Below are 26,594 nucleotides of genomic sequence, written 5' to 3'. Positions count from 1 at the left end.
CGGTGACCAACCAAAGTCCACAGCAATGTCAGAGAGCCAACCTAACGGGTGGGAGGGGTGGGAAAACCTAACCAGCTGTAGCGCGGCAAGAGGGAAATCCTCGGCCGTGCTGGCCCTAAATAGGGTGGGCTGGCCCGTGATATGACACAACCGAGGATTCCCCAGTCTCGCGGGGGCTGTGAGTCAGCCCCTGTGCACGTGGGGAGGGTGTGAAGCCCGCAACCCCTCCTCCTCCCTAGCTTGGAAGTGGCTATATCATTGGACTCCAATTCTTCCCCAGCCAGCATGACAATGAACAGGGATGATGGGAACTGTAATCCAACCACATCTTCCCTTCTTGTGTGACACCTTTTCTCAGGGTTATGGCTCTGCCATCACCTGTTTTTTTTTTTTTTTTAATGGCATCTCTCTCAGCCAATCTCCTGAGGAAGCTGGCGCGACTTATTTTTTAGCCCTTGTGAAATCCATCGATCAAACCCCGCATTTACTACTTTCAGAAATTATGGGGAGAACCTGGCACCCAGGAATTTTATGGGATCTTTTTACCCCTTGCAAACCCATAACAGAACATTGCAGGACAAGGCAGGGGAGATTGTAGCAAAACCTAATGTTTTTGGCAATGGATCACTCTTTTGAATTATAGTAAATGATGTGACCTCTTCATGGATCACTGCCTTGTCATGGCGAAGGGGCTTGAATAGAGAAGCTATGAGCTATGCCGTGCAGGGCCACCCAAGACGGACAGGTCATAGTGGAGAGTTTTGACTAAACGTGATTCACCTGGAGCAGGAACTGGCCAGCCACTTCAGCATCCCTGCCAAGAAAACTCCATGGACAAAAACAACAGGCATATATACTGCAAAATTAATGAATGGTAGAATGATGTTGGATTGAAGTTAAGTGGTTTTCAGCAGTAATGGTAAAAAGATGTGCAAAAATGGATTGTTAACAGGTGATAATTTAAAGTTATAATATATTAAGACTAAAGATTAGGATAAAAACAAAGAGGGAAAGGATTTGCTGAACCAACTAACTGAACTGGATACAAAAAAGGGAGGTGCGAGGAGGTCCGGGGAACAGGCAAATGAAAGATAAGACATGGAAAGATTGAATTGTTTTTAACTGTTTTTACTTTGTATTTTTTCTTTTTCTTTTTGTAATATTTTGAAAACCTTAATAAAAATCTTTAAAAAACAAAAACAACAGGCATATAAAAGTTATGACGCTGGAAGATGAACCCCTCAGGTTGGAAGGCATCCAACATGCTACTGAGGAAGAGCAGAGGACAAGTACAAGTAGATTCAGAGCTGATGAAGCGGCTGGGCCAAAGCCAAAGGTCGCTCCGTTGCAGATGTTCCTGGAAGTGAAAGGAAAGTCCAATGCTGTAAAGAAAAAAATTGCATAGGGGACGACAGAGGACGAGATGGTTGGACAGTGTTCTCGAAGCTACTAACATGAGTTTGACCAAACTGTGGGAGGCAGTGGAAGACAGGAGTGCCTGGCGTGCTCTGGTCCATGGGGTTATGAAGAGTTGGACATGACTAAATGACTAAATGACAACAAAAATGATGCGAGGTAGTCTGTGGCCTCAGGATAAAATTTTAGGGACAGCAGGCAGGGACTGGTAAGGTGAGCAGGGGTCAGTGAGGACATGGTTGGTGAGTAAAATGAGACACGAAAGTATTATACAAATGGGAAGGCAAAACAAAATAACTAAGGAAGACAATAGGTAGGACAATGTGAACAACACAACACACACATCCCAATTCTTTTTTATTAAAAAATAACAATAACAATAGCAAACAAAAGAACATCCCAGAACATTTTAGCTATCAAAAGACACCAAGAATGTGTGGTCCTTTCAAGTTGAGTGGAGCAATCAGTCTTTAGAGGAGGAGGAGAAAGATTGCAGGAAGGTGTGAATCCCGGGGGAAGTGTAAGGTGAGAACTTTGTTTTTCTGAGAACAATGACAACGCAAGACACTGGGCGCAGAGAAATACCACCTATGGAGTTGGCAGCCAAGAATGAATGATTAACATTAGTCAAACTTACCGTAAGTTGCACTTTCAATCATGAAAGGAGTTTTGGGGACAAATAAAGGTTGAGGTCCATTGCAGTAATTTCACAATAAACTAGTTGGGGTTTGGTTGTAAGGTATTTGGCAAACTGAATGATTTAGCAAGCCGATTTTGCACAAGGTGATTTCGAAAGCCAACGAATTCTAAAATTTCAAGAGCTCAATTCCTTCAGCCATCAGCCCTAGCAAAGCCTGGCCAATGGCCAAGGGTGAAACGAGTTCAAAAAGTGACATTCTGGACACAAAAGTTGTTGAGCTTTTTTCTTACTGCTTCCAACTACAAGCTTGTAAAGGGCTTGTAATTCTGCAACATCTTGAGGGTACCAGCTTGATGGAAGGCTAAACCACAGCTTTGGCCTTCAGGGGCAGCAACGTGGGCGATCCTCGTTCAACACAACTAGAAATGTGGCTGAGATGAGTTGGACCTGCTTCCCATTCTCAAACTCTGAGCTCCATCCCTTTCTGGTATCACCTGGCTGGGCAGAGGTGGGGGGAAAGCAGAAATCACTGGCATCTATTCTTCAGCCCCACTCCCACCCCACATGAGGTTTGTATGAATTTAAAGGAACCGCCCAAATCCCTGGCTGCTGGTCTTTAATCTCTTCCAGATAAATTGTAGTTTCTTAATAAAACAGCAGTTTTCTGAAATCATTACCACATCCTGGATGAATTCTTTTTAAACCTGCCTCATCTGCTTTGGCTATTTCCTCAAATGGTATCAAACATTTAAAAGAGAAAAGAAAGAAACAACAATTGCAGAGGCTCTGTGCTGAAATAAGTAGTTTCTCATTAAAATGGAAATGTTATTTTAAGCGCAATGACCTAGGGTTAACCCTGGTATTGGAAATCCTATTAGACTGCCAAAATCCCTATTAGTTCATTTCAATTTTCCTGGCTCTTAATGGACAAAGGACTCGGATCCGGATCTGGTTTTCTGCTAAAAACTTTACAGAATTGTAGAGCTGTAGAGTTGGAAGGGACACCAAGGGTCATCTAGTCTAACCCCCTGCTAGCCAGTAATATCCCTCATATCCATGGGATGCACAGACAAAGCAAGGAGCACTGGTGCAGCAGGTGCAGGACATGGCTATGCGAGTGGAGGCACTGATCCACCAGCTGACATGCCCCCTGCATTCCTGTTATAAATGAGTGGGGCAAATGGGGCTTTAGCAGGGAGGCAGCTTTGGATTGAGCAAGCAAATAAAAACCCACATGGGGGTTGGGGTTGAGTTCATGATGACACTGGCATTTCCATGCCCCAGGCATGGAGGTGGCCATGCTGGCTTAGAATCGGACTGGGCATCCATCATCTCCTCAGTGGGCAGAGGCCAATGCCATACCCTCCAACATTTCTGTGATGAAAACAGGGACGTCCCATTCCACAATGATAATTTTACTGTTTATACCCCACGCATCCGACTGGGTTGCCCCAGACACTCTGGGTAGCTTCCAACATATATAAAAGCATAATAAAACATTAAACTTTAAGAAACAAACAGAAAACCCCCCTTCCCTATGCAGGATTGCCTTCAGTTGGCTCGGGGGTCGGAAAACTCCATAATTTCCAGCATCTCTCCAATGAAAATAGGGACATCCTAAGGAAAATTGGGACATTCCGGGATCAAATCAGAAACTAGGACGGCTTCTCTAAATCAGGAACTACCCTGGAAAATAGGGACACTTGGAGGGTCTGTGATGCAGATGAAGGCTCTGGCAGCGGAACAGGCCAGACTGGCAAACAGCTACAGCTCTCTCACTTAATTAAAAACAGGAGCAGAAATTACAGCTTAGCCCAAGTTGCCTAAGGGAGTGGTGTTGCAGTCCGACACGGCCACAGTGAGTCAGGGTGGCCTCTTGACTTCACCACAGACTCCTCTACTGGCCATGCTGGCTGCTGGTGCTTGTTCATGGTTGTAGCACATTGCAGGTGAGCCAGAGGGCAGGGTTTTGGAAGAAGACCAGAAGGAAACAAGATCCACTCTCTGGTTATAAAAGCCCAGGCCTCAGTTGTCACTGGATTCCAGAGGGGCTGGTTGATTCAGGATACACACCCAATGCCTATGCCAAAGCCTGCTAACATCTATAATCAACAAAGTTGCGACCTGTTGAAATCCTGTTTAGTTGCCCTGTGGCTATGGCATCTTTATCATGCCTTCACCCAGGGGCGTAGCTTCACCCAGAGCAGCGGGGGCAGGGTGATCTGCCCAGGGGGGCGCCGTGGCAAGCTGCCCACAGAGTCTGCCTGGTGGACGCAAGCCCCACGCTGCCATTTTGGGCAGAGCAGGGCCCCGAGCCACCGTGTCTCTCCTTTATTATCACTATTTTGTGTGTGTGTGTGTGTGTGTTTGTGCGGGTGTGTGTTTTGAATGGAATGTTTGGGAGGAAATAAGACAGTAAATAACAAATAACAAACAAAATATTGTATGTAATTTTTATTTCTCAATTATATTTTGTGGTAGTATGGCTGTAATGCTTTTTGTAACATAAAATCATTCATTTTAAAAAAAGAGAGAGAGACGCGTGGCTTGGGGCGCTGCAGGCCGGGCCCCGCAGTAAGTGCCGCCCCCTGGGGTGTGGCATTTTGTCACCCCCTCAGGGATGACACCCGGGGCAGACCACACCCACCCACCCAAACCCCTTCCTACGCCCCTGCCTTCACCCCACTGCGCCTGGCTCCCCTGTACCTGGACCCACAGGTAGAGACTTTCATAAATAGGGACACGTACTGGGGAGGGAGAGGGAAAATAATCTGAATTTCACTTATTGATTTGAAGAAAACACCCAACTCTTGGCTGTGGGTCTCTGGTCTAATAATGCATTTCAGCAGGCCTTTCCAATGAATACCACAATTTCTGCAAAGTGGACCACAATGTCTCAAGTTTCGACATCTCATTCCAAAGAAATGTACAGTCCCTAAAACTGCAACAGGCCCCTGGGGCATGAGGACATAGGAAGGTGCCTTATACCAAATAAAACTGTTGAGCCATCTAGCTCTAGCTAGCTATTGTCTGCACTGACTAGCAAAAGTTCTCCACAGTTTCAGTCAGTGGATGCTCCCAATCTCACCTGGAGTTGCTGAAGATTGACCCTGAGACCATCTGCATTCAGCCATGGGCCTTCCTCATATAGTATTGCAATAGTTAGGTTGTGAAATGAGTAACTGCTCTGAAAAGAACACAATGCACTGGAGTTGACACTTGATGGGCAAGCTACCTTTTGACTCAATTTGGAATCTGATTAGCCAATTGCAAGTATCACTGCAGAATGCTCAGAAAGAGGCCGGGTATCTCCCCCCACACCACCCCATATCGCCCAATCATTTTCAACCTGCCTCCACATCCCTGCCCCCAAGACTTGGACAAGTAATTTTTAAGGCTTTGGGGATCTGCAGGGAAATCTGGTCAAGCCCCTGAGATTTGACAAGAAGCTCTGCAATCACAGGGCTCAGGTGAGCAAGGTCCAAGAAATGGGTCAGCCTAAATGACTGACATCTCTTAAGCACTTTCTTGATCTGCCTTATGGCGATGCCAAAATGCTCTGCCCCAAGGCTTGGCATTCCATGGAAAATCAATGGTTATACTACTGGAACTTAAGGGCAGAGCTTTAAATACCTTCACATGGGATAATGCCACAGACAATGGGGAACTGTAATGGCCACAAGGGGCATGCAGAATATTTCGTTACCTCTTGTACTTTCACAGTTTCTCTAAACCAGAGCTGGGATCTTCAAGCATTAGGGGGGTGTCACTCTGCAGGCCTCTCTATCTGGCATGGGGGCTCTCCCCAGGCCACACCCATCCCCAGCATTGATTCACACCTTCCCATGTCGGAGGGTGTGCTCTTCATGAGTTTTTTTGTCTGACTGGAATCTGTCCTTAGTGCTCTTGGTGGCAGTCACAATATGGCTGCTCTGTGGTTCATGGCATAACACAAAATGGCTCACTTACCTGTTACAGCTCTGACTTCACCCATGGGTTAAAAACTCCCAGGGCGGCTTACAACAATTAAAGCACAACATTAAAAACAGTTTTAAACAACTTTAAATTACAGAAATAAGGCGGGTTCTAAAAATATTGTTATTACTATTTATTGAATTTATATACTCCCCTATACCTGGGGGTCTCAGGGCAGTTCACAGAATAAAATCAAGATATAAAATCACAAAATACATAATAAAAACAAAAACAACAACTCAATAGCCTCCCCCCCCATTTTTTTTAAAGGGCATAGGATGTAAATCAGATAAACCAAAGGCCTGGTTAAAAATGAACAATTTTACCTGGCACCTAAAGGTGTATAATGAAGGCGCCATTTGAACTTCCCTGGGGAGAGCATTCTACAGATGGGGAGCCACTGTAGAGAAGGCCTGTTCTCATGTTGCCACCCTCCGGACCTCTCGAGGAGGAGGCATACAAAGAAGGCCTCAGAAGATGATCTCAGTGTCTGGGTAGGCAGTGGCGGAGCTAGCTGCTCAGGCATCCAGAGCGGCACTCAGGGGCGAGACGATTCAACCAGGGGGTGACTGGCACGCGGCGATCCACCTAGAGGGGTACGCGGCATGTGGCGATCTGCCCAGGGTGGATTTTGTCACCCTTCTCTGGGATGACAACCGGGGAGGACCACCCCTGCCCCCTTCCTACGCTCCTGCAGGTAGGCTCATATGGAAAGAGGCGGTCCTTGAGGTATTGCGGACTCAACTATCAAAAGTTTGGGTAAGGAGGTATGTCTTGAGCATTTGCCAGGAGCTGTATAATGAAGGTGCCTGATGCACTTCTGAGGGAAGGGAATTCCACAACTTAGCAGCTGCCCCAGAGAAGGCCCTCTCCTGGGTCACCATACCCCAAGCTTCTGAGGGCAGTGGGACAACCCAGAGGGCCCCATCTGCTGAACTTAGCACCTGTGTGCTCCACCTGTAGGGAAGGAAGTGGCCTTTTAGGTATTTGGGCTCTGCCCTAAACACGAATGTGAACACCTTGTCTTGGGCCTGGAAATGAACTGCCAACCAGCTCAGCTGTTTTCAAACAGGGCTTATGTGAGATGGGCCAATAATCTGATTGCTGCATTTTGCACCAATTGAAGGTTTTTTGAGTCATCTTCAAGGGCAGCCCCACGTAGAGTGCATTTCAAAAAAAAAATAAAAAAAAATAGAAAGCCTAGAAGTTACCAGAGCAGGAAGTACAATTACCTAGTCACCTCTGTCCAAATAGTGTCACAACTGGCGAATCTGCCAGAGCTGAAAAAGGCACCCTTAGCCACTGAGCTCACCTGAGCCTTCAGTGACGGTGTTGAATCCAGAACTTGGAACTGTGCAGGACATGGCAGCAAATCTCTAGCTCCATAGCTAGTTCCTTGAAATGGCCCTGGAGGTAGGAATGGAATCACTGAAGCACAGTTCCCACAACCCCCAAACCCTTGGGATGCACCCATAGGATACAATGGTCAACTGTATCAAAAGTCGCTGAAAGATCAAGGTCCCCACCATCTCTTTCCCAATATCCTGCCTTTTCAGATCCTTGCAACACAGCTCACAAATGGTAAACAATATTTTTTAAAATATATATATATAAACTGAAGCAAAGAACTGAACCAAGCCACACAAATTAGAACTGGGTGTGTGTGCAGAAAGAAGAGAGAGATAAGATTTTGGGTGGAGGGCAGGATCAGCCAAATTTCACAACTGAATTATATCTGCAACATTGGTTTCATATTCTCTATCCTACCATTATTTGACCTTTGTAGTGTCCCTACGGCTGCTTCCTCTACAGTTTGGTGGAACTGGGCTTACTTAAGACACCTCGTCCCTATAAAAAGGGAACGAATGGTGAAGAGATAGAGGGGTGGGCGGGCAGAACCCTCCTTTTCTCTCCTTCGCCGTGCCGCAACAGGTCTACTGAAGGGCTGAAGGTAAGATATTGCTTTGGGTTCTTTTTGTCAACCACCTCTGCTAAATGAAGCCAACCAAGGTCGTACCTGAGCTAAGGGACCTTTTCTGGTCACCACTATTAACCATAATGATGGTGACCAGAAGGTAATTTTAAATTCATTTTTAAAATAACAACAACAACAGCAACAACATTGTAGAGTTCTTTCACTGCAACTATATAATGCTTGCTTCTTTGCTTCATTATTTTTAAAGACTTCTGCCACACTACTTCCTGAGCAATTCAACGGGGATACTAATTCAACATACCAAAACAATATTTCAAAACGCAATCCCAAAGTTCAGAAATGTGGAACCTTCTCCAGCATGAGTGTCATATTCACTCACAGGCAACTTTCCAAGAGCTACATATCAGTGGTGGATGGGGCTCATATCCAGGGCTTATTATTTTGTATTTTATATTGGGTGTTTCTTTAAATATTGTACGTTGCTTTGAATCCTAACTTGGGAGAAAGGTGAGATCCAGTGGTACCTCGGGTTACATACGCTTCAAGTTACAGGCTCCGCTAACCCAGAAATAGTACCTTGGGTTAAGAACTTTGCTTCAGGATGAGAACAGAAATTGCACGGTGGCGGCAGGAGGCCCCATTAGCTAAAGTGGTACCTCAGTTTAAGAACAGTTTCAGGTTAAGAACGGACCTCCAGAACAAATTAAGTTCTTAACCTGAGGTACCACTGTATAAATATATAAAATGCATTAATAATAATAATAATAATAATAATAATAATAATAATAATAATTGCTGCGTGAAGAGCCTCTCCTCTGGCATTAAACAGCTTTCCTTGGCCTGCCTGCCTCTCCTCGTGCTGCAAGGGGTGTGGTCACCTACTGGCAGCCACACAAACTGTGCTGCATGACGACACCTTACATTTTCATGTATATGGGAAGATAATATGCAGCTCCCTGGTGGGGCCCTAGCAAATGGGCTGTGGGAACAGCATCGGATATCAGTCAGGCCCTCTCGTCACCAATACTAGCCCCATGCCTTGTTGTAACCAATAATGTTATGGACTACATCTCCCTTTTGTACCACTGCACATGGCACACTGCAACCCTCTTTGGTGCCAGCCCACACTGCAGAAAAAGCATTCTCTGCCTGTGTGCTTCTCCACTGAAGTCCAACAGTTTCCTTGTTATCAGGCCGTTGTTGCAGGGCCATTTATTTCAGAGCTAACGAAGCATGCAAACTAGTTAATTGCTCAGTCCTGGGAAAACATTACTACATTTCACTAGCCTAATAAAACTCACTCTTCCTTTCCTCCACCACCGCCACAAGCACAGATTTCCATCTCCAGTTGCGTCTTTGGCAGTGTGCCACGTCATGTAAACCTATGCATTCTGGAGGGTGGCCAGGCCCAGAGAGCTACAGATATGAAACTAGAGAAAAAGAAGAAGAATTGAGCTTGGGAATACTGAGCAACCTTGCAGCGATTCACATCAGGGCTCTCCCTACCATGGCCAAACTGCTAACTGTCCCGATTTGACTGGGACACCCCAGAATTAAAGAAGCCATCTTGACTTCTGATTGGATCCTGGGATGTCCCATTTTGGCTCCTGCAAGAGCATGGCCCCCAAAAGGTGCATTTTTTGGGGTGGCACGCACTCTGGCGCGAGTCACCTGGCTCCTGTGGGAGTGTGGACCTGAAAGAAGGGCAAACTTTTTCCCCTTTGCGGCGTGTTGGAGGGTATGCCATGCAGCAGAGTGAAGTAGCCTGCTGCCAATAACGGCATGAAGGTTGGGGTTGAGGGGATAGAGGAAAACAGCTATAAGTGTGTGAATGGCACAGCAGGAATATTAAAGGTCCCTGTCTGTTCTGCATTTGCCCATTCACGTCAGTTCCTTTGTACTTTCACATACATTTGTATTTAAATACCCTGCCTCTCGCCTTCCATTCTACCTCATAGTAGTGGCGCCCCGAGGCTCCGTGGACAGTGCAACCAAACTGGTTGCGCTTCCCTAAATCCACTGCTGTCTCTTGAAGACACTGTTATAAGAATAAACTGCTCCTTTTTCCCTTATAGGGTATCCAAGAGCCCTACAGAGTCCTTATGTAAGTTTTCTGTTGGTAGGAAAAAATAACAGAGGCCAACCAGAGAATATTGAGCAGCAAAGCAGCTAGTAAGCATGATCTTTATAAGCACGAACTGTTGCAGCAGGGTCCCCCACTCACCCCATGCAGGGAGGGAGGGGAGGAACCCAGAACATTGGTGTGCAAGCTCTTACATAGACTTTTGAAATTGCCTACCCCGTAGCTCAAGACCACCCCCCAAAATATCACACATACATCACAGAAAGAGGTGGTCCCCAGCAGAAATCTGAGTGTGTTGCTTCTCTCCTGTGTGCCAGGATACCTGATAATGCCTTATCTGATTGCCTTTTCTGGGTAGCCAGGCCATTCCTTTGAGATGGTAAATACTTAGTTCCTGAATCTCTTACGCATATTGATAAAAACATTCCTTCCAGTAGCACCTCAGAGACCAACTAAGCTTGTTATTGGCATGAGCTTTCGTGTGCATGCACACTTCTTCAGATATTGATATTGATAGTGTTGCTCAGCTTAACAGATACTTGCCAGACTATATTTACAGGGAGGTGTAAGCCCCTACAGTCCAAAGACAATTGGAAAGCTTTTCCCATTTCCTTTCTCCTTGCAGAGAAATATTTGAGGTCAATTTGGGAGAGTCAAAATGGCTTCAGGATTGTTCTCCTGTACTATTTCAGACACGTGGTTTATATACTTATGTATGTGTTTGACTTGTATATTTATGAACATTTATTTTATATATATATAAGAAGACAGGGGGACGCGGGTGGCGCTGTGGGTAAAAGCCTCAGCGCCTAGGGCTTGCCGATCGAAAGGTCGGCGGTTCGAATCCCCGCGGCGGGCTGCGCTCCCGTTGCTCGGTCCCAGCGCCTGCCAACCTAGCAGTTCGAAAGCACCCCCGGGTGCAAGTAGATAAATAGGGACCGCTTACCAGCGGGAAGGTAAACGGCGTTCCGTGTGCTGCGGAGTCTCTTGAGTGAGATGGGCGCACAACCCCAGAGTCTGTCAAGACTGGCCCGTACGGGCAGGGGTACCTTTACCTTTACCTTTAAGAAGACACTTTTAGGCTCTATTCATTGCATTTTCTTTTTTCTTTTTATGATTTTGTATTCTTTTATGGTATCTTATGTTTTGTCGTACCTGCATGTATTGTTTTACACCATCGTGATAAATAAGTGAAGTAAATATTATTTTATATTTTAACAACAACAACAATTTATTAGTTTGGGCGGCTCCCAACAGAACACCACTAACAATAATAAAAAAGCAACAACATCAAACATTAAAAACTTCCCTAAATAGGACTGCCTTCAAAAAGTCAGAGAGTTGTTTATTTCCATGACATCTTATGGGAGCGTGTTCCATAGGGCGGGTGCCACTACCGAGAAGGTCCTCTGCCTGGTTCCCTGTATCCTCACTTCTCACAGTGAGGGAACCGCCAGAAGGCCCTTAGAGCTGGACCTCAGTGTCCGGGCTGAAAGATAGGGGTGGAGACGCTCCTTCAGGTATACTGGGCTGAGGCCATTTAGGGTTTTAAAGGTCAGCACCAACACTTTGACTTGTACTCAGAAACTTACTGGGAGCCAATGTAAGTCTTTCAGGACCAATGTTATGTGGTCTTGGTGGCCACTCCCAGTCACCAGTCTAGCTGTCGCATTCTGGATTATTTGCAGTTTCTGGGTCACCTTCAAAGCCCCACGTAGATACATATTTGATAGAGAGACTTCTCCTTGGAGCAGTAGACAAGCCTCCTGGTTCTGGTTCAAGTGGTTCAGGATTGGGTGGGGAAGTACCTGGTCCTTCATTTGCCTGCCCTGCTTCCTCCTCCTCTTCCTCTGATCAATACAGTGCTTCACCCTCCAGCTCTGAAGCTTCCTCTGCCTCCAACTCTTGCCTCCTGATTGGTACAGTTCCCCACAAATCACTGACCCCCCCCCAGTCAGACTTCAGTCCCGCTTATCCCGATGCACACATGTCAGCATCTTGCCAGTCCCTGACAGGAAATTGCCGATTATTACAATAAACTGTCATGAAATTCTACTCATATTGAATAGGGGAGATTCCAACGTATAGTTAGCAGGGTAAAAACTTACCGTAATACACATTGCAGGATTCCTCCCAAAATAGACCAGAGGCGATTAATATTTCATCCAGCAGAGCTTTACTGCTGCTGAAAGCAAATGAGCGTAATGGTCACAGATCCAATACATTCAGGAATGGCACCATCAATAAGAAATCCAGTTGCAACAGACTTAACTTAAATTTACAATAACTTATAGTAAGACTAAAACCATAACATGAACCATACTATGTACAGAACACCACACCAGAAGGAAAGAGAGATAGAAAGTGAAACCCAGGCTCCTTCTGGTCTTATTATTATAACCAGCATGACCTTGACAGAAAGAGATAACAGAACTAGTTTAAGCCAGCTGTACTCAGCTTCTCTGAAGCAATAACCCAAACATCATGAAGTGTCTGCTTGTTTCTAGGCAGAATAGAAACTTACGTGTCAGCACCAGTTTCTTTCACACATAGAAGCTCCCAGAACCCTTTTGAATGAATTAGAATAGGAAAGATCTCTACACATCAGATCAATACTTTCTGTACCAAGAAATGCAGACTGACATAAACAAATACCGTACATATTTCTTTACTGCCAAGAGCTTTGGGGAGTGGAGTTTACCAGTGTTAGGTAAAAGGAGATGCTTGAACCAGATGGTCAGAGCCAGGGTGGGTTGGTGGGGACTGAATTGTACCCTGAATAATAATATCTGAACTACTTTATTTTGCTGTCTTGTAGCCATGGCAAGGAAACAGCTACTGCTTTGGACCTGGTTGGCATTCCTATGTGGTGAGTTTGGAATTAACTATGAACTTGCAGGTTGACCCATCTAGACAGAAACTCCTTCCAGTTTTGTACCTGGTCACAACTCTCTCCCAAAGAACAATTGAACTGCATACCTTACGCCTCACAGAGGTACAAGTCCCAGCACTCTTAGAATATATAAATGACAGTTCCCAGGATTCTTTGGGGGGAGCCATAACTAACAGTAGTACAGTGGTACCTCAAGTTACAAAGGCCTTAGGTTACAAACACTTCAGGTTACAAACTCTGCTAACCTGGAAGAGTTGCCTTGAGTTGAAAACTTTGCCCCAGGATGAGAACGGAAATTGTGTGCCGGCGGCACAGCGGCAGCAAGAGGCCCCATTAGCAAAAGCACATCTCTAGTTAAGAAGAGTTTCAGGTTAAGAAGGGACCTCCGGAACGAATTAAGTTTGTAACTAGAGGTACCACTGTATAAGGGTACTACAGAGGCATGGTGTGGGTGTGACCTCTTCGGGGCAGTTAGAGATATTGGCAGAACAGTAACTTGCTCAGAGCCTGGCAAATTCCCCTTGACAAAAGTGTACAGTGCACGGCGATGGATATCTGGTACAGAGCCCAATATCCTTTTTTTTTGGTGGGGGAAAACCTGCCCTTCCCCTGCAGTGGTGGGGAGACTTTGGCCTGATGATGCTCAGCTCCCAGACCCTGTGATCATCATCTGAGGCCCTTCTTCATGGGCCACCTCCTCCATGAGAGGTCCAGAGGGTGGGAACAGTAATAATGATCAGCCCCAGAGAGCACAGCCAATATTCAGGGATGATAGTGGTAGTCCATTAGAATCTGGAGTTCACCAGTTCTTCATCCCTGCAGCCAAGTATTTACAAAGTGTAGTTCTGCAGTGTGTCTTTTCTCAGGTCACTTAACACTCTGCTATGAACACCAAGCTTTAACAGATAAAAGAGGCAGCAATTATTCATCTGTTAAGGCTTGGTGTTTGTAGCAGAGTGATGAACATTTCAGGGTTCAATTCATCTTCCATACTTCCATCATCTTCCAGACTGATGTTTTAATGTATTTTTAATCATTTGTTGGAATCCACCCAGAGTGGCTGGGGAAACCCCGCCAGATGGGTGGTGTATAAATAATAAATTATAATTTATTATAAATAAATTATTATTATTATTATTATTATTATTATTATTATTATTATTATTATACTTTCATTCCCATATGACATTTTTTTAAAACCCTCAGTTTTTCAATAAAGCAATTATCTCTTTGCCTCCCTTTCCTGGCCCTGATTATATCTTGAAATTTTGCCATCTTTATTAAATCCCAAAATTTAATCATCCAGGTTTCTAATTCAGATGCTTAGAAGTCACTTTGCTTGCAGTGGTTTGTGTAGAGAGCTGCATAAAATGCTCTGTTCGGAGCTGCCCAGAGTGGCTGGGGAAACCCAGCCAGATGGGCGGGGTATAAATAAATCATCATCATCATCATCATTTCCCCCCCATGTTTAGGTCATGCATGTGAGCTGCTATTAAAAGATTAATACCCATTTATTTAGCTTCTTGAAATGCCATGTCCTTGATATAACCAAGTAGCATTATTAAAGGTTTCCTTTAATTAATAATTTTGATTCCATTATCACAATTGTCCTGTCCTACAAGAATATAGTCAGAGGAGTGCACAATATTTCAAATGCTACAACACCATGGGATTATGGCACCGTATTGAGCTGTATTGAACTTTGTGCAGCTTTACAGGTTTGGCAACCATCTAAAACCTCACAAATTAAAAGCACACAAGGTGGAGAGCTTAAAAGACCTTTCTGTGTTGGGTTTTCCCAGTGCAGAAAGAGCTTTTAAGTTTTCCACATTGTTTACCGGGCTCTGGGAGGCTACTGGAAGATCTTGTGGGGCTATCCAAGATCTTGCGAGAACCTCCGAGAGCCCAATAAACAACTTGAAGAGCTCAGAAACTATCTGCTTTACATGGGGGGCAAGGCTCAGTCGGTGCACTGTTCTGGAAAGGTAAGATTTCTCATGAAGAGTTGGTTCTGAGGATTGTTTTGACTATACAGAATTTCAGCTTTATGCACTATCTCCAGAACGTAATCCCTGCGCAAGCTGCAAGTTAATTGCACTTTGTTAATTATGCCTTTCAGGGTATTGTGGAGCAAGTTCCTGTGGGGAGGAATTTGTCACAGCCTTCCTTCAGAACCTCTTGGAAAGTCAACCCAATCCTAAGTTTGAGTTGCTTATCACTGGATATCATCCTGCAACAACCGTCACGGTCACAGCAAACAAGTCTACATTCAATAAAAAGGTTTCTGTCAATAAGCAGACAGTGTCAGTTGAGGTCCCAACCTCTTTGGAGATGAAGGGGACTGACATCTTTGACGCAGCTGTGTGGATTCAAGCCGACAAAGAGATCTCAGTTGTTTCCCACAATTACAGGATCTCCACAAGTGCTACCACAATTGTGTACCCAACTCATCAGTTGGGCACATCATATTATGTGGTAACCCCAGCGGGGAATGACGCAAACACTTTCAAGGAATTTGCAGTTGTAGCCTATGAATTCCCCACTCAAGTCACTATTCACCTGAAAGGGGCTGTGACATTCCAAGGGAAGGTTTATGCTGCAGGGAGCAGGCTTGTTGCTGACCTCAAAGCCTTCCAAGCCATCCAGCTGCAAAGCTCAGCTGATTTGTCTGGCAGCAAGGTTGAATCCATTGCGCCCGTGGCTGTTTTGAGTGGGCACAGCTGTGCCAAGCAGTTCTCATCTTGCGACCATGTTGCTGAGCAGCTCTTGCCTGTTTCCAGCTGGGGCACCACCTTCATAGTTCCCCCAGTGCCCTTCCAAACTCAGACTGACATTGTGTATGTCGTCGCTTCCCAAGATAACACTTTGATCCAGTACCAGTCTGGGGCCACTCCAAGCTCCCGCCGCGCGGTGGCTGGGGAAGTCATCCAGTTCCAAATGCAGCCATCTCAGTCCTATTTCTTCTCTGCCAATGCAGGAATCCAGGTCCTTTTCTTCTTTGCTGGTAACAGCAAGAACTACGACCCTTTCCTCATCAATGTTCCTGCTTTAAAAAGCTATTGCACATCATATCACATTGATGGGATTAAGGCGTTTGATAATTTTGCTGTCATTGTAGCAAAAACCTTAGATTCAAATGGGATCACATTAGAGAAGCGAGCCATTACAAATGCCAAGTGGACACGCATCCCCGGAACAGAGTATTCTTTCAGTCAACTTAGCTTGGGCAAAGAAGCCAGTGCCCTCTCTGTAGAGCATCCCAGCACTCCTTTTGGGCTCTTCATCCTTGGAGGTGCATCTGCCGATGGCTATGGCTCTGTGGCCCTTTGCTCTTGTGGTAAGTATCCTAAGTTGCACATATAATTTGTGCTATGAATGAGTAGTTTGATTATCTTCTCTGTACTTGAGAACAGAATGTGCTCTTTTTTTTTCCCATAGAGAAAGGAACATGACTATAGGCAAATTTACTGTAGAAATCAGGAATAGAGACCCGGTGGCTCTCTGGATGCTGTTCAACTCCCATGATCTCCAGTCAACATGACCCATAGTGAGGGATGATGGGAATTGTAGTCCAGCAACATCTCGCAAGGCACAGGTTCCTCATTGCTGATATAGGTGGTTGTAGGAGTAGCAGCAGCAGGAAAAGTTGCTCTTATTGATCTTTATGGCTATTTCCATGTTGCAGCAGAAGAGGAATTGAGTTACATGGGCAAGGAAGGCAAAGGGAGGGTATATTAGCACATCTGCATAGAAGACTTCCCCCAAGCAGCTCAGGAAGATGCATATGAGGCTATGTTTGGGAGGTAAAAGGTAAAGGTAAAGGGACCCCTGACCATTAGGTCCAGTCATGGCTGACTCTGGGGTTGCGGCACTCATCTCGCTTTACTGGCCGAGGGAGCTGGTGTACAGCTTCCGGGTCATATGGCCAGCATGACTAAGCCACTTCTGGCAAACCAGAGCAGTGCACGGAAACGCCGTTTACCTTCCCGCCGGAGCGGTACCTATTTATCTACTTGCACTTTGACGTGCTTTCGAACTGCTAGGTTGGCAGGAGCAGGGACCGAGCAACGGGAGCTCACCCCGTCACGGGGATTCGAACCACCAGCCTTCTGATCGGCAAGCCCTAGGCTCTGTGGTTTAACCCACAGCGCCACCCGTGTTAGGCTAAAAGAATTCAGAGCACTGTCGAGGACTATCTTTTAATAGTTTGATCTTGCACTGTTAACTGGGATCTTCTCTCTTTTGACAGCAAAATCCTGTCCTGAGAACAGCCATTATGAAGCCTGTGGGTCTCCATGCCCGGCCACCTGCAGTGACACAGTTGGGCCCAAGGACTGTTCCTCGTTGCCTTGTGTGGGGGGCTGCCAATGCAATAAGGGCTTTGTGCTGGATGAAGGGGAATGCATTCCCACTACGGTCTGTGGGTGTGTGTTCGAGGGGGACGCCTTCTCCCCGGGTGAGGAGTTCTGGGCAGACAAGACATGCACAAAGCGCTGCGTCTGTGATGCAAAAACCAGAGATGTGAGGTGTTGGGCAACAAGCTGCAGAAGCTGGGAGCGGTGTGAGGTGCAGAATGGAGTCCAGGACTGTTACCCTTTCATACAGCCTCCCCCCAGCAATCCTGCCCCCACAACCCCCACAACCCCCAGTTCCCCTACCACCACCATTCCCCCTACCAGGAATGCCACCTGCTCTGCTTTCGGTGGCCCCCACTACCTTAGCTTTGATGGCCAGAAGTTCGACTTCATAGGCACCTGCGTGTATCAGTTTGCTGCGCTGTGTGAGAAGCGGAGGGGCCTGGTTGACTTCCAGGTGCTCGTCCAAAATGACCATCGAGGCAGCCAGTCTGTATCCTTTACCCGGCTTGTAGAAGTGAAGGTTGATGGGGCATCCATTGTGATCAGCAGAGACAACCCTGCAAAAGTCGTGGTGAGTTTTGTTGAATAGTTTGTTTAAATGTTAGGGTTCGTTATTGTATCACAGGATGTGTGCCACTTTAAAAGCCAGGGTGCATATCCTGACCTAGTTTTTACAGCTGTGTAGCAGGTGCTGATAAGTCACTGTAATTAGCCGTGTCAGCAATTGTGAATGATATATAATGTGCAGGATGTAGCTTACTCTGCCCTGGTGGATGGATGGGTGATGATTATAGACACTATGTAAGATGTATGTTAGAGGAGTTTTCTTATTAAACCATGCAAAGATATTTTTGCGTCTCTTCAGTGTTTTCATCTGTGTGGTCTACTCCGCACACACACTGTGGCATGTTTCAAATGCCCAGTCGTTGAGGTGGGGAACCAAATGCAGCCCTCCAAGTCTTCCTGGCCCTCAGGACTCTCCCAACAGTGCACCCCCTGCCCTGCCATACTTCTCTCCAGGGTACATCCTTCCCTGAGCTTGCACTGTAACCTCCTTGAGTGCTTTTCCTGATTTGAAAGTGTCCGTTGAGTCCTAATAATGTTTTTCTGGAAGAAAGATAAAGAGGGATATATGAGCACGTGTGAAACTAGCCTACTGTACAAAGGTAAAATTAGCATTCATTGCTCTGCCCACTTCTGCTTTTGGCCCCTCCCACCTGTGGCATGTGGCCCCCAGAAAGTCACCCAGAAGAGAATGTGGCTCTCAGCCTGAAAAAAGGTTCCCCGCTCCTCATCTGGAACATCACAGTTGGAAACTACTAAGAACAGGGGAGGGGATTATTATGATAATTAAGGTAAAGTCGTACCTTGGATGCTGAACGCCTTGGAGCTCAGACGTTTTGGTTCCCAAACACTGTGAACCCGGTTTGCAAATGTTCTTTTGGAAGCTGAATGTTCTTTTGGCTTCCTGCAGCCAATCAAAAGCCACGATTTGGTTTTTGAACGTTTTGAAAGTCGAACGGATTTCCGGAACGGATTCTATTTGACTTCCAAGCTACGACTGTTCTTGGCATGGTTCCTTTCCTCTCCATGGCTAGTGCCCAGAAGAAAGATGAAGTGAGCTGTGTCCATTTTTCATTGCTTTTGTAAAGAGACCATTTTGTGATTATATAAAATCTATTTTCCAGCAGTATTTTTTTTTAATGAAGTATTACGTTGGACAAAAAAATCCTGCATTGCAGAGGCATTGGACTACAAGAGCTGAATTTCCTACCCCAAATGATAAGTTTTGCTGTTGACCTCTGTACTCTGGAGCAGCCTTGGTTAGCCTTATGCATTCCAGATAGTATTGATCTCCCAAGGATCAGAATACATAAGGCTAAGCAAAGCTGCCACAGATATATTAAGTATCACAGAATCATAGAGTTGGAAGGGACTCCATGGATCATCTAGCCCAGCAGTTCTCAACCTGTGGGTCCCCAGATGTTGTTGGACTACAACTCCCATCATCCCTGACCACTGGTCATGCTGGCTAGGAATGATGGAAGTTGTAGTCCAACAACATCTGGGGACCCACAGGTTGAGAAACACTGATCTAGCCCAACTCCCTGCAGTGTAGGAATATGCACCCATACGGGGATCAAACCCGTGACCTTGGCATTATCAATACCACGCTCTAACCAACTGAGCTAACTGGCAAGGCTATTACAAAGGCACTTCTGAAATGTTCCCCTTTTAAAATGCGCTCTAGGTGAATGGATTGCTGACCAACCTGCCCTTCAGCATCGGCAACGGCAGAATCTCCATATACAAGAGAGGGCAAGAGGCAGTGGTCCAGACAGACTTCAAGATGACCGTCACCTATGACTGGCAAAGCCGCGCCACTGTGACTGTGCCCAGCAGCTACGATGGCGCCCTGTGTGGTCTCTGTGGGAACTTCAATGGCAACAAGCAGGATGATCTGACCATGAAAGATGGCACAGTGGCTCCAAGCCCATCGGCCTTTGGTCAGAGCTGGAAAGTGCGGGAGGTGCCAGGCTGCAGTGAGGGGGGCAAGGGAGAGTGCCCTGCACGGCTGACCATCGAGAAACGTCAACGGAGCCTCAACAAAGAGTGTGGGCTCATCCTAGCCAAGAGCGGCCCCTTCAGAGAATGTCACAGCAAAGTGGATCCAGAAGGATACTTCCAAGATTGTGTATACAATTATTGCTTCTTTGATGGCCAACAAGCTGTGATCTGCCAGGTCATTGCCAGCTATGCTTCAGCGTGCCAGGCAGCTGGGGTGACCCTCTATCCTTGGAGATCGGACACCTTCTGCAGTAAGTGCCCAGAGCTGTTTTTTAATATTCCTCAGATCTTCAGAGAACATGGTAATTTATCTGAAATGGCACACAAAGTTACCAACACTGCTTTTGCTTCTGAAATATATATACAGTGGTACCTCAGGTTACATACGCTTCAGGTTACATATGCTTCAGGTTACACACTCCGCTAACCCAGAAATAGTGCTTCAGGTTAAGAACTTTGCTTCAGGGTGAGAACAGAAATTGGGCTCCAGTGGCATGGCGGCAGCGGGAGGCCCCATTAGTTAAAGTGGTGCTTCAGGTTAAGAGCAGTTTCAGGTTAAGAACGGACCTCCGGGACGAATTAAGTACCGTATTTTTCGCCCTATAGGACACACTTTTCCCCCTCCAAAAATGAAGGGGAAATGTGTGTGTGTCCTTTGGGGCGAATGCAGGCTTTCGCTGAAGCCTGGAGAGCGAGAGGCGTCGGGCTCGCAAGGCTTGCTGGAGAGCGAGTGCCTGCCGGGCTCGCAAGGCTTGCAGGCAGCAGCCTGCAGCCCGAAGCACGGGGTGCGTTCCGGAGAGCGAGTGCCTGCCGGGCTCGCAAGGCTTGCAGGCAGCAGCCTGCAGCCCGAAGCACGGGGTGCGTTCCGGAGCGCGCCCCATGCTTCGCGCAGATGTCCGCAAGCCTTGCGAGCCCGGCGGGAGTTCCCACCGGGCTCACAAGGCTTGCGGATAGCAGCCTGTTCTGAGGGCTGGGGTCGGGGAAGCTGGGGGGGAATAATTTTTTTATTATTCCCCCCCCAAAAAAAACAACGAGGTGCGCCCTATGGGCCAGTGCGAGGTACCACTGTACTAACTTTGTTTCTGTGCCATTTTGGGTAAAACCTTATGTCCAAAAATCTCCCTGCTGATGATCTGCCTTGAAGCAGATGGGTGGGATGTAGCAATGACCCCAGTAGTGGCCAGTGGCATGGCCTGGACAGGACAGGACAGCGTTGCTTATGCAGTATTGGCAAGCCCAGCAAGCAATTCTGCCTTGCCTGTGCCCCAGGGGCTCCTGATTGCCCCACCTGACCCCCTGGCCAAACATTCACTTCTTCAGTGATCAGCTGCAAAGGAGCAGGGGACTTTGGTAAATCGGTAGAGGCACTCACTATGAAGAATTGCACATACTATCATCAAAAAGGGGGGAAATGTAACTGTGTTTTGTGGGGCATGGACCCAGATGAGAGTAATAGGTCAAAGACTAGTTCACAGCCTGGAATCTGCCTTCAAACTGTCCATACAATGCTGGAAACACAAGCGCCAACTCCTAGGAGCCATAGACGCCAACTCTATAGGGTTGAGAACATCTCCTCCCCGCACAAAATATGTGGGGACTGGGCTGAGCCACCGCCCCCCCCATCTTGAGGGGTCAGGCCTTCCTGGGCCTCCGCACAGTGGTGGCAGGCCTAATCAGGCCTCACAGCCTCTTCCCAGTGCCTGTGAGATCACACGTGTGTGCCACACTTTTGACATCATGAGCAAATGATGACCCCCTCCCCATGTTGGGTAGAACACGGTGCCTCTTCTAAGTCCAAAGTCCCTCCAGGGCCCCCAGTAAAATATTTGAAGAGGAACACCCCCCCAAGTAATTGCCATTCAAATGGTGTGCATGCACCACAACCTGTGATCAGTTATGTGGGGTTGGCCTTACCTGCCCTCCCCTGATATTTTATTGAAGTTGGCGCCCCTGCAGGGGAATTACAAGTAGGACACTGCTCTTGTGCTTCTGTCCTACTTGTGGACTTCCCATTGTCATCTGATTAGCCACTTTGAGAATAGAACGGAACCCTGGGAGCCTTTTTGAGATACAGTAGTCCCTCGGCCCATAACCTCTTTTAGCAGGTCAACTTAGAACTTTGCTTTCTCAGCCATGTTCTTCCTGCCAGTTTTTTACCACCTTGCTTTGATTTGGTAGGTCTTTCTTGTGCTCCAAATAGCCACTACGAGCTCTGCGCTAGCGGCTGCGCCAAGACCTGTGTTGCAGCCCCATGTCCCACTAAGTGCCAGGAAGACTGCGTGTGCAACAAGGGCTTCGTGCTGAGTGGTGATCGATGCATCCCAGAATTCCAGTGCGGTTGTCTCCACCAAGGCCAATACTACCAGGCAGGAGATACGTTTTACCCCTTGTGTCAGGAACGTTGCACGTGCCAAACTGCGGGGAGTGTGAGCTGCGCTGTATTCTCCTGTGGCCCCAATCAGGAATGCCGGTTGTCAGATGGCATTCGGAAATGCCACCCTGTTGGCAGCGCCACCTGTTCTGCTTCAGGTGACCCTCACTATCTCTCCTTTGATGGACTGGCCTTTGACTTCCAAGGCACCTGCACCTATACCTTGGCTAGTGCCAGCGGAAACAGCCGAGGTTTGAAGCCCTTTATTGTCAATGTGGAAAATGAGGCCTGGGCGGATGGAAAGGCGTCTGTCACCAAGATGGTCTCGGTCAGGGTCTACGGCATGACACTCACATTACTACAGAACAAGGACGGTCAAGTGCAGGTGAGTCCATGCTAAAAGGGGAGGACAATCTTTAAATGTTTACTTATCCCCACCCCCTTTTTCCATTAAGGCATTGTCTTTGTTCATTTATTCAATGAGTCATGAAAACATCTGCCAATTTCTGTTTCTCTCAGTTTCTAATTTTTCCAGTCCTAAGTTCAGCTGTGCACATTATTGCGAAGTTCTCTTAACATGCAAAGTTTTGTATGCAGATTTGTTTAATATACATTTTGTTGCAATCAATTTTCCCTACCAGGATGCATTTTGTATGTTGTTTTCACTAATAGGAAGCTTTAAAAGTATGCATTAAAGGACACTTGTACGTATTTTTGTACATATTTGGTTTGAAAACTGCATTGCAAAATTCAGAAAGGTGTTTTGTTTTGTTTATGGTTTCTGGAAGCACAAATTACGTAGATTTCCATAAAAATGAAAACCAAACCCAATTTATCTCCTGCCTCAGTATCCCCAATTGAGTATCATAGGAAAGAGCAGCGTGAGCCCCTCTCTTCCACCATGCGAACAGCATTCTGTTTGCATGATTCTTACCCTCCTTTCTTGAAGAGGAATGAATAATGAAATCTGGGCTTCTGTGTGATTGTACGCTTATGCAGTAGATCAGATTGGCACTGGGAGCTATCCATGTATGAGAGGGGAAAGTCTTGCGATTCTGTCTCTGGTAAATTTATGAATGGGCAGAGCACTTAAAACAGAGATGGGGATCCTGTGTCCCTCCAGATGGGACCAACTCCTGTTATACCTGACGATTGATTCTGCAGGCTAAGGCTGAGAGGAGTTGGAGTCCAATAACCAGGACAAGCTCACCCATGAGGGAAGGCCTCAGGTGGCAGGATCCATAGGGGCAGCACACCTGGCCTTCAAAAATGCATTGCCTGCTTCTGTCACAGAAGCAACAACAGCTGCTGCACACTCCTTGAAGGCCAGATCTGATGCATCCTCAGAAACCCCCACCCCATGGTCCTCTACAGTGGCCTCTTGGTGAGTAGGAGGCACTGCTCGTCTTCTAAGAAGGAAATGGTGGGGCTGCCCTCTGGAGTCTCCTGGGCTTTGCACCTGACTGGCGTGATTCAGAGCAGAACCCTCCCACTTCCATTGTGTCCTTTGATAACCACTTCAACCATCAGGTAAGGTTCCTTTGATTCTCTCCTGCCCTAGTTCTCAATGTAGATCTTCAATCTCTCCTTGTTATCAGAGATATTTATTGCCCCCTGATTTGTCAGTAAGCTCATACACACAAAGTCTCTTCCTCTCATGTCTATAACACACAGAAAGGGACTAATACAGGCACAGGCAAACTTGGCCCTCCAGATGTTTCGGGACTACAACTCCCATCATCCCTGACCATTGGTCCTGTTAGCTAGGGATGATGGGAGTTGTAGTCCCAAAACATCTGGAGGGCTGAGTTTGCCTATGCCTGGACTAATATATCAGAGTAGTGGGATAAAATAGGGTCCCTGCATATGCTTCATGAACATTCTTCCAACATTTCTGCAAGAACCAGCCCTACTCAACCAGAGGATGTTCTGTTTATTTCTCCCAGGTGAATGGCCTGTTCTACAATCTCCCCATAACCGTTTCTGCTGACCGGATCAGAGTCTATCAGCATGGCACCGAAGTCCTGATAGAAACTGACTTTGGTCTCATTGTGAACTACGACCTGGTTTATGACATAAAAGTCACAGTCCCAAGCACCTACCAGAACCAAGTGGAAGGCCTGTGTGGGAACTACAACGGGAAAAAGGAGGATGACTTCCTGCTCCCCAATGGCAAGACAGCCTCTGACGTAGCTGTGTTTGGCGCTGCTTGGAAAGTTCGGGTCCGTGGGGCAGTTGAATCTTGCTCAGATGGATGCTCTGGAAGCGACTGCCCAGTCTGCGAGGAAAAGAAAAGGGAGGTCTTCAAACAGCGCCACTACTGTGGGATCCTCACTGCATCTGATGGCCCCTTCAGTGCTTGCCACGGAAAGGTCGATCCCAGGCTATACTTCAGCAACTGCGTCTACGATCTGTGCCTGGGTGGCGGGGACAGCAAGGTGTTGTGTGACAGCGTCCAGAGCTATGTGTCTGCCTGCCAAGTGGCCAAGGTCTCTGTCAAGCCCTGGAGGAGCCCTTCCTTCTGTCGTAAGTACTGGGGACTGAGCAGTGCTGTGCTTTTAATTGGAGAGGTGAAAGGAGAGCTGACTCTGATCTGACTCCCTATGGCTTTTGGACACAGTCCAAGGTGTGTGTGGTCAAATGCACCCAATATATTTCAAATCCTCATATGCTACTTTGATAGTCATGACCTCCCCCAAGAAACCCTGGCAACCGTCCTTTGCTAAGAGTGCTGAGAATGGCTAGGAATGAGTTCCTGCCAGAGCCAGCAGTGTAAGGCCACTGGGGAGAACTTTTCAGCTCAAGTTCCATTCTCTTGTAAGAAACCTTGTAGGAAACCTTCCAGGGGCTGAGGGCGACCCTGAACCACCTGGCCATAGCCCTGTTAGTGAGATGTAAATTCTATGGCCTGTTATTAATTAATGTACAGTATATCTTCCTCCTCAAAGAGGAAAGCAGTTGATTAAAAACATCTGGTCTAGGCTGGAATCGTACATTGACAAACTGATGAATCAGTTCCTTGCAGCCTCAGTGATAGTGGCAGGCGACTTAAATGCTAGAATTGGCCTGTCTTCCACGAATCACCACCCATCTTAGAGGAAGCCCATTCTATACAAATCAGGCACTCAAAAGATAAGGGTTGCAACTATGCAGGCCTGTGCCTGTTGCGCTTGTCTAACAAGCTGGACCTGGTCATAATGAATGGTCGCACCAAAGGGGAGAAGGTTGGGGAATTCACGTTCATATCAAACGTAGGAGCCTCTATAATTGACTATATTATGGTGTCATATAACCTTCCAGGGGTGGAACATTTAATGTAATTTGTACCATTGCACAGTAGGCTAATATACACACATACACAAATGCACCCCTTCAAGCAAGAGACATTATTTGAGTTCAAGGATACATTTTCCACGAGTGGTCTGGAGGGTGGCAACATGAGAACGGGCCTTTTCTGCAGTGGCACCCTGTTTATGGAATGGTCTCCCCAGGGAGGTTTGCCTTTCGCCTTAATTATACACCTTTAGGAATCAGGCAAAAATGTTACTTTGTAACTAAGCCTTTGGCTGATTGACATCCAATGCCCTTTTAAAATGTGTTGTAGAAGGGGGCGTTATTAACTTGTTCTTGTTCTTGTTTTTATCATGCATTTTGTGTTTTATATTGTGATTTTATCTTGTGGCTCACCCTGCAGGTATAGGGCAGTGCACAAAATTAATTTATTAATTAATATACGAATTTTTAATAATTAATAATAATTCTAGTCAGGCAGAAACACTCAAGCAGGCTGCATAGCAGGGCTGTGTTTTCTGTAGTTTACTAGTCACACTCTCTGACTTCATTCTCCAGCTTCCCAGTCATCTTAAGTATCGCTGGGTATCTTTTTGCCTAATATGAGTGTTTTTCTTCTGTTCCAATTCAGCTCTGCGCTGCCCCGCCAACAGTCACTATGAGATTTGCGCCCAGCTCTGCGCCACCTCCTGTGCCAAGATCACAGACTCTACGAAATGTCCGGAGACCTGTGCTGAGGGCTGCCAGTGTAATGATGGCTTTTTCTTTAACGGTGTTGGCTGTGTCTCCGCAAAAGACTGTGGGTGCTTAAAGAATGGACGCTACTACAAGGTAGGTGGCTTTCCAAACCTTATCTACCTCCCTTCCTTTTCAAATCAAATCCTCCAGCAGGATAGTTTAGGAGAGGCAGGACATGTCATGTAGCCTACATAGCTCCAAAGAGGTGAACAGCCAGGAGGGCTTAGGAAGAAAGCAGCCAGATGTTAGGCCTCCCTCCAATCCCGATGGTTTCAAGGAGGAAACAAGGAAGCTTTTACTTATGATTTATTCAGTCACTGCGCTA

General features: G+C 46.6%; 2 protein-coding genes and 1 non-coding gene across 3 annotated transcripts in view; 1 reads left to right on the top strand and 2 right to left on the bottom strand.

Annotated features, from left to right (window-relative positions):
* The window catches only part of LOC128419262 (IgGFc-binding protein-like), a 55,599-nt gene extending 48,204 nt beyond the window's left edge, over nt 1–7,395 (bottom strand). The window contains exon 1 of the mRNA XM_053399711.1: nt 7,344–7,395. Coding sequence (XP_053255686.1) covers nt 7,344–7,395 — 52 coding nt within the window. The remainder of the gene's footprint in view (nt 1–7,343) is intronic.
* Nucleotides 7,396–15,274: 7,879 nt separating this feature from the next.
* Nucleotides 15,275–26,594, top strand: part of LOC128419251 (IgGFc-binding protein-like) — a 29,559-nt gene continuing 18,239 nt past the window's right edge. The window contains exons 1-7 of the mRNA XM_053399696.1: nt 15,275–16,280; nt 17,193–17,547; nt 17,623–17,872; nt 19,553–20,120; nt 22,048–22,625; nt 24,187–24,766; nt 26,163–26,362. Of these exons, the coding sequence (XP_053255671.1) occupies nt 15,275–16,280; nt 17,193–17,547; nt 17,623–17,872; nt 19,553–20,120; nt 22,048–22,625; nt 24,187–24,766; nt 26,163–26,362 (3,537 nt within the window). The remainder of the gene's footprint in view (nt 16,281–17,192; nt 17,548–17,622; nt 17,873–19,552; nt 20,121–22,047; nt 22,626–24,186; nt 24,767–26,162; nt 26,363–26,594) is intronic.
* Nucleotides 19,426–19,504, bottom strand: TRNAI-GAU (transfer RNA isoleucine (anticodon GAU)). The gene has a single exon. It is a non-coding gene; the product is annotated as a tRNA-Ile (tRNA).

This window comes from Podarcis raffonei, chromosome 8, assembly GCF_027172205.1.
Source record: "Podarcis raffonei isolate rPodRaf1 chromosome 8, rPodRaf1.pri, whole genome shotgun sequence".
Classification (NCBI taxonomy): Eukaryota; Metazoa; Chordata; class Lepidosauria; order Squamata; family Lacertidae; genus Podarcis; species Podarcis raffonei.
Note: the sequence above shows the minus strand (reverse complement) of the source record. Positions and strands in the feature narration are given on the sequence as shown.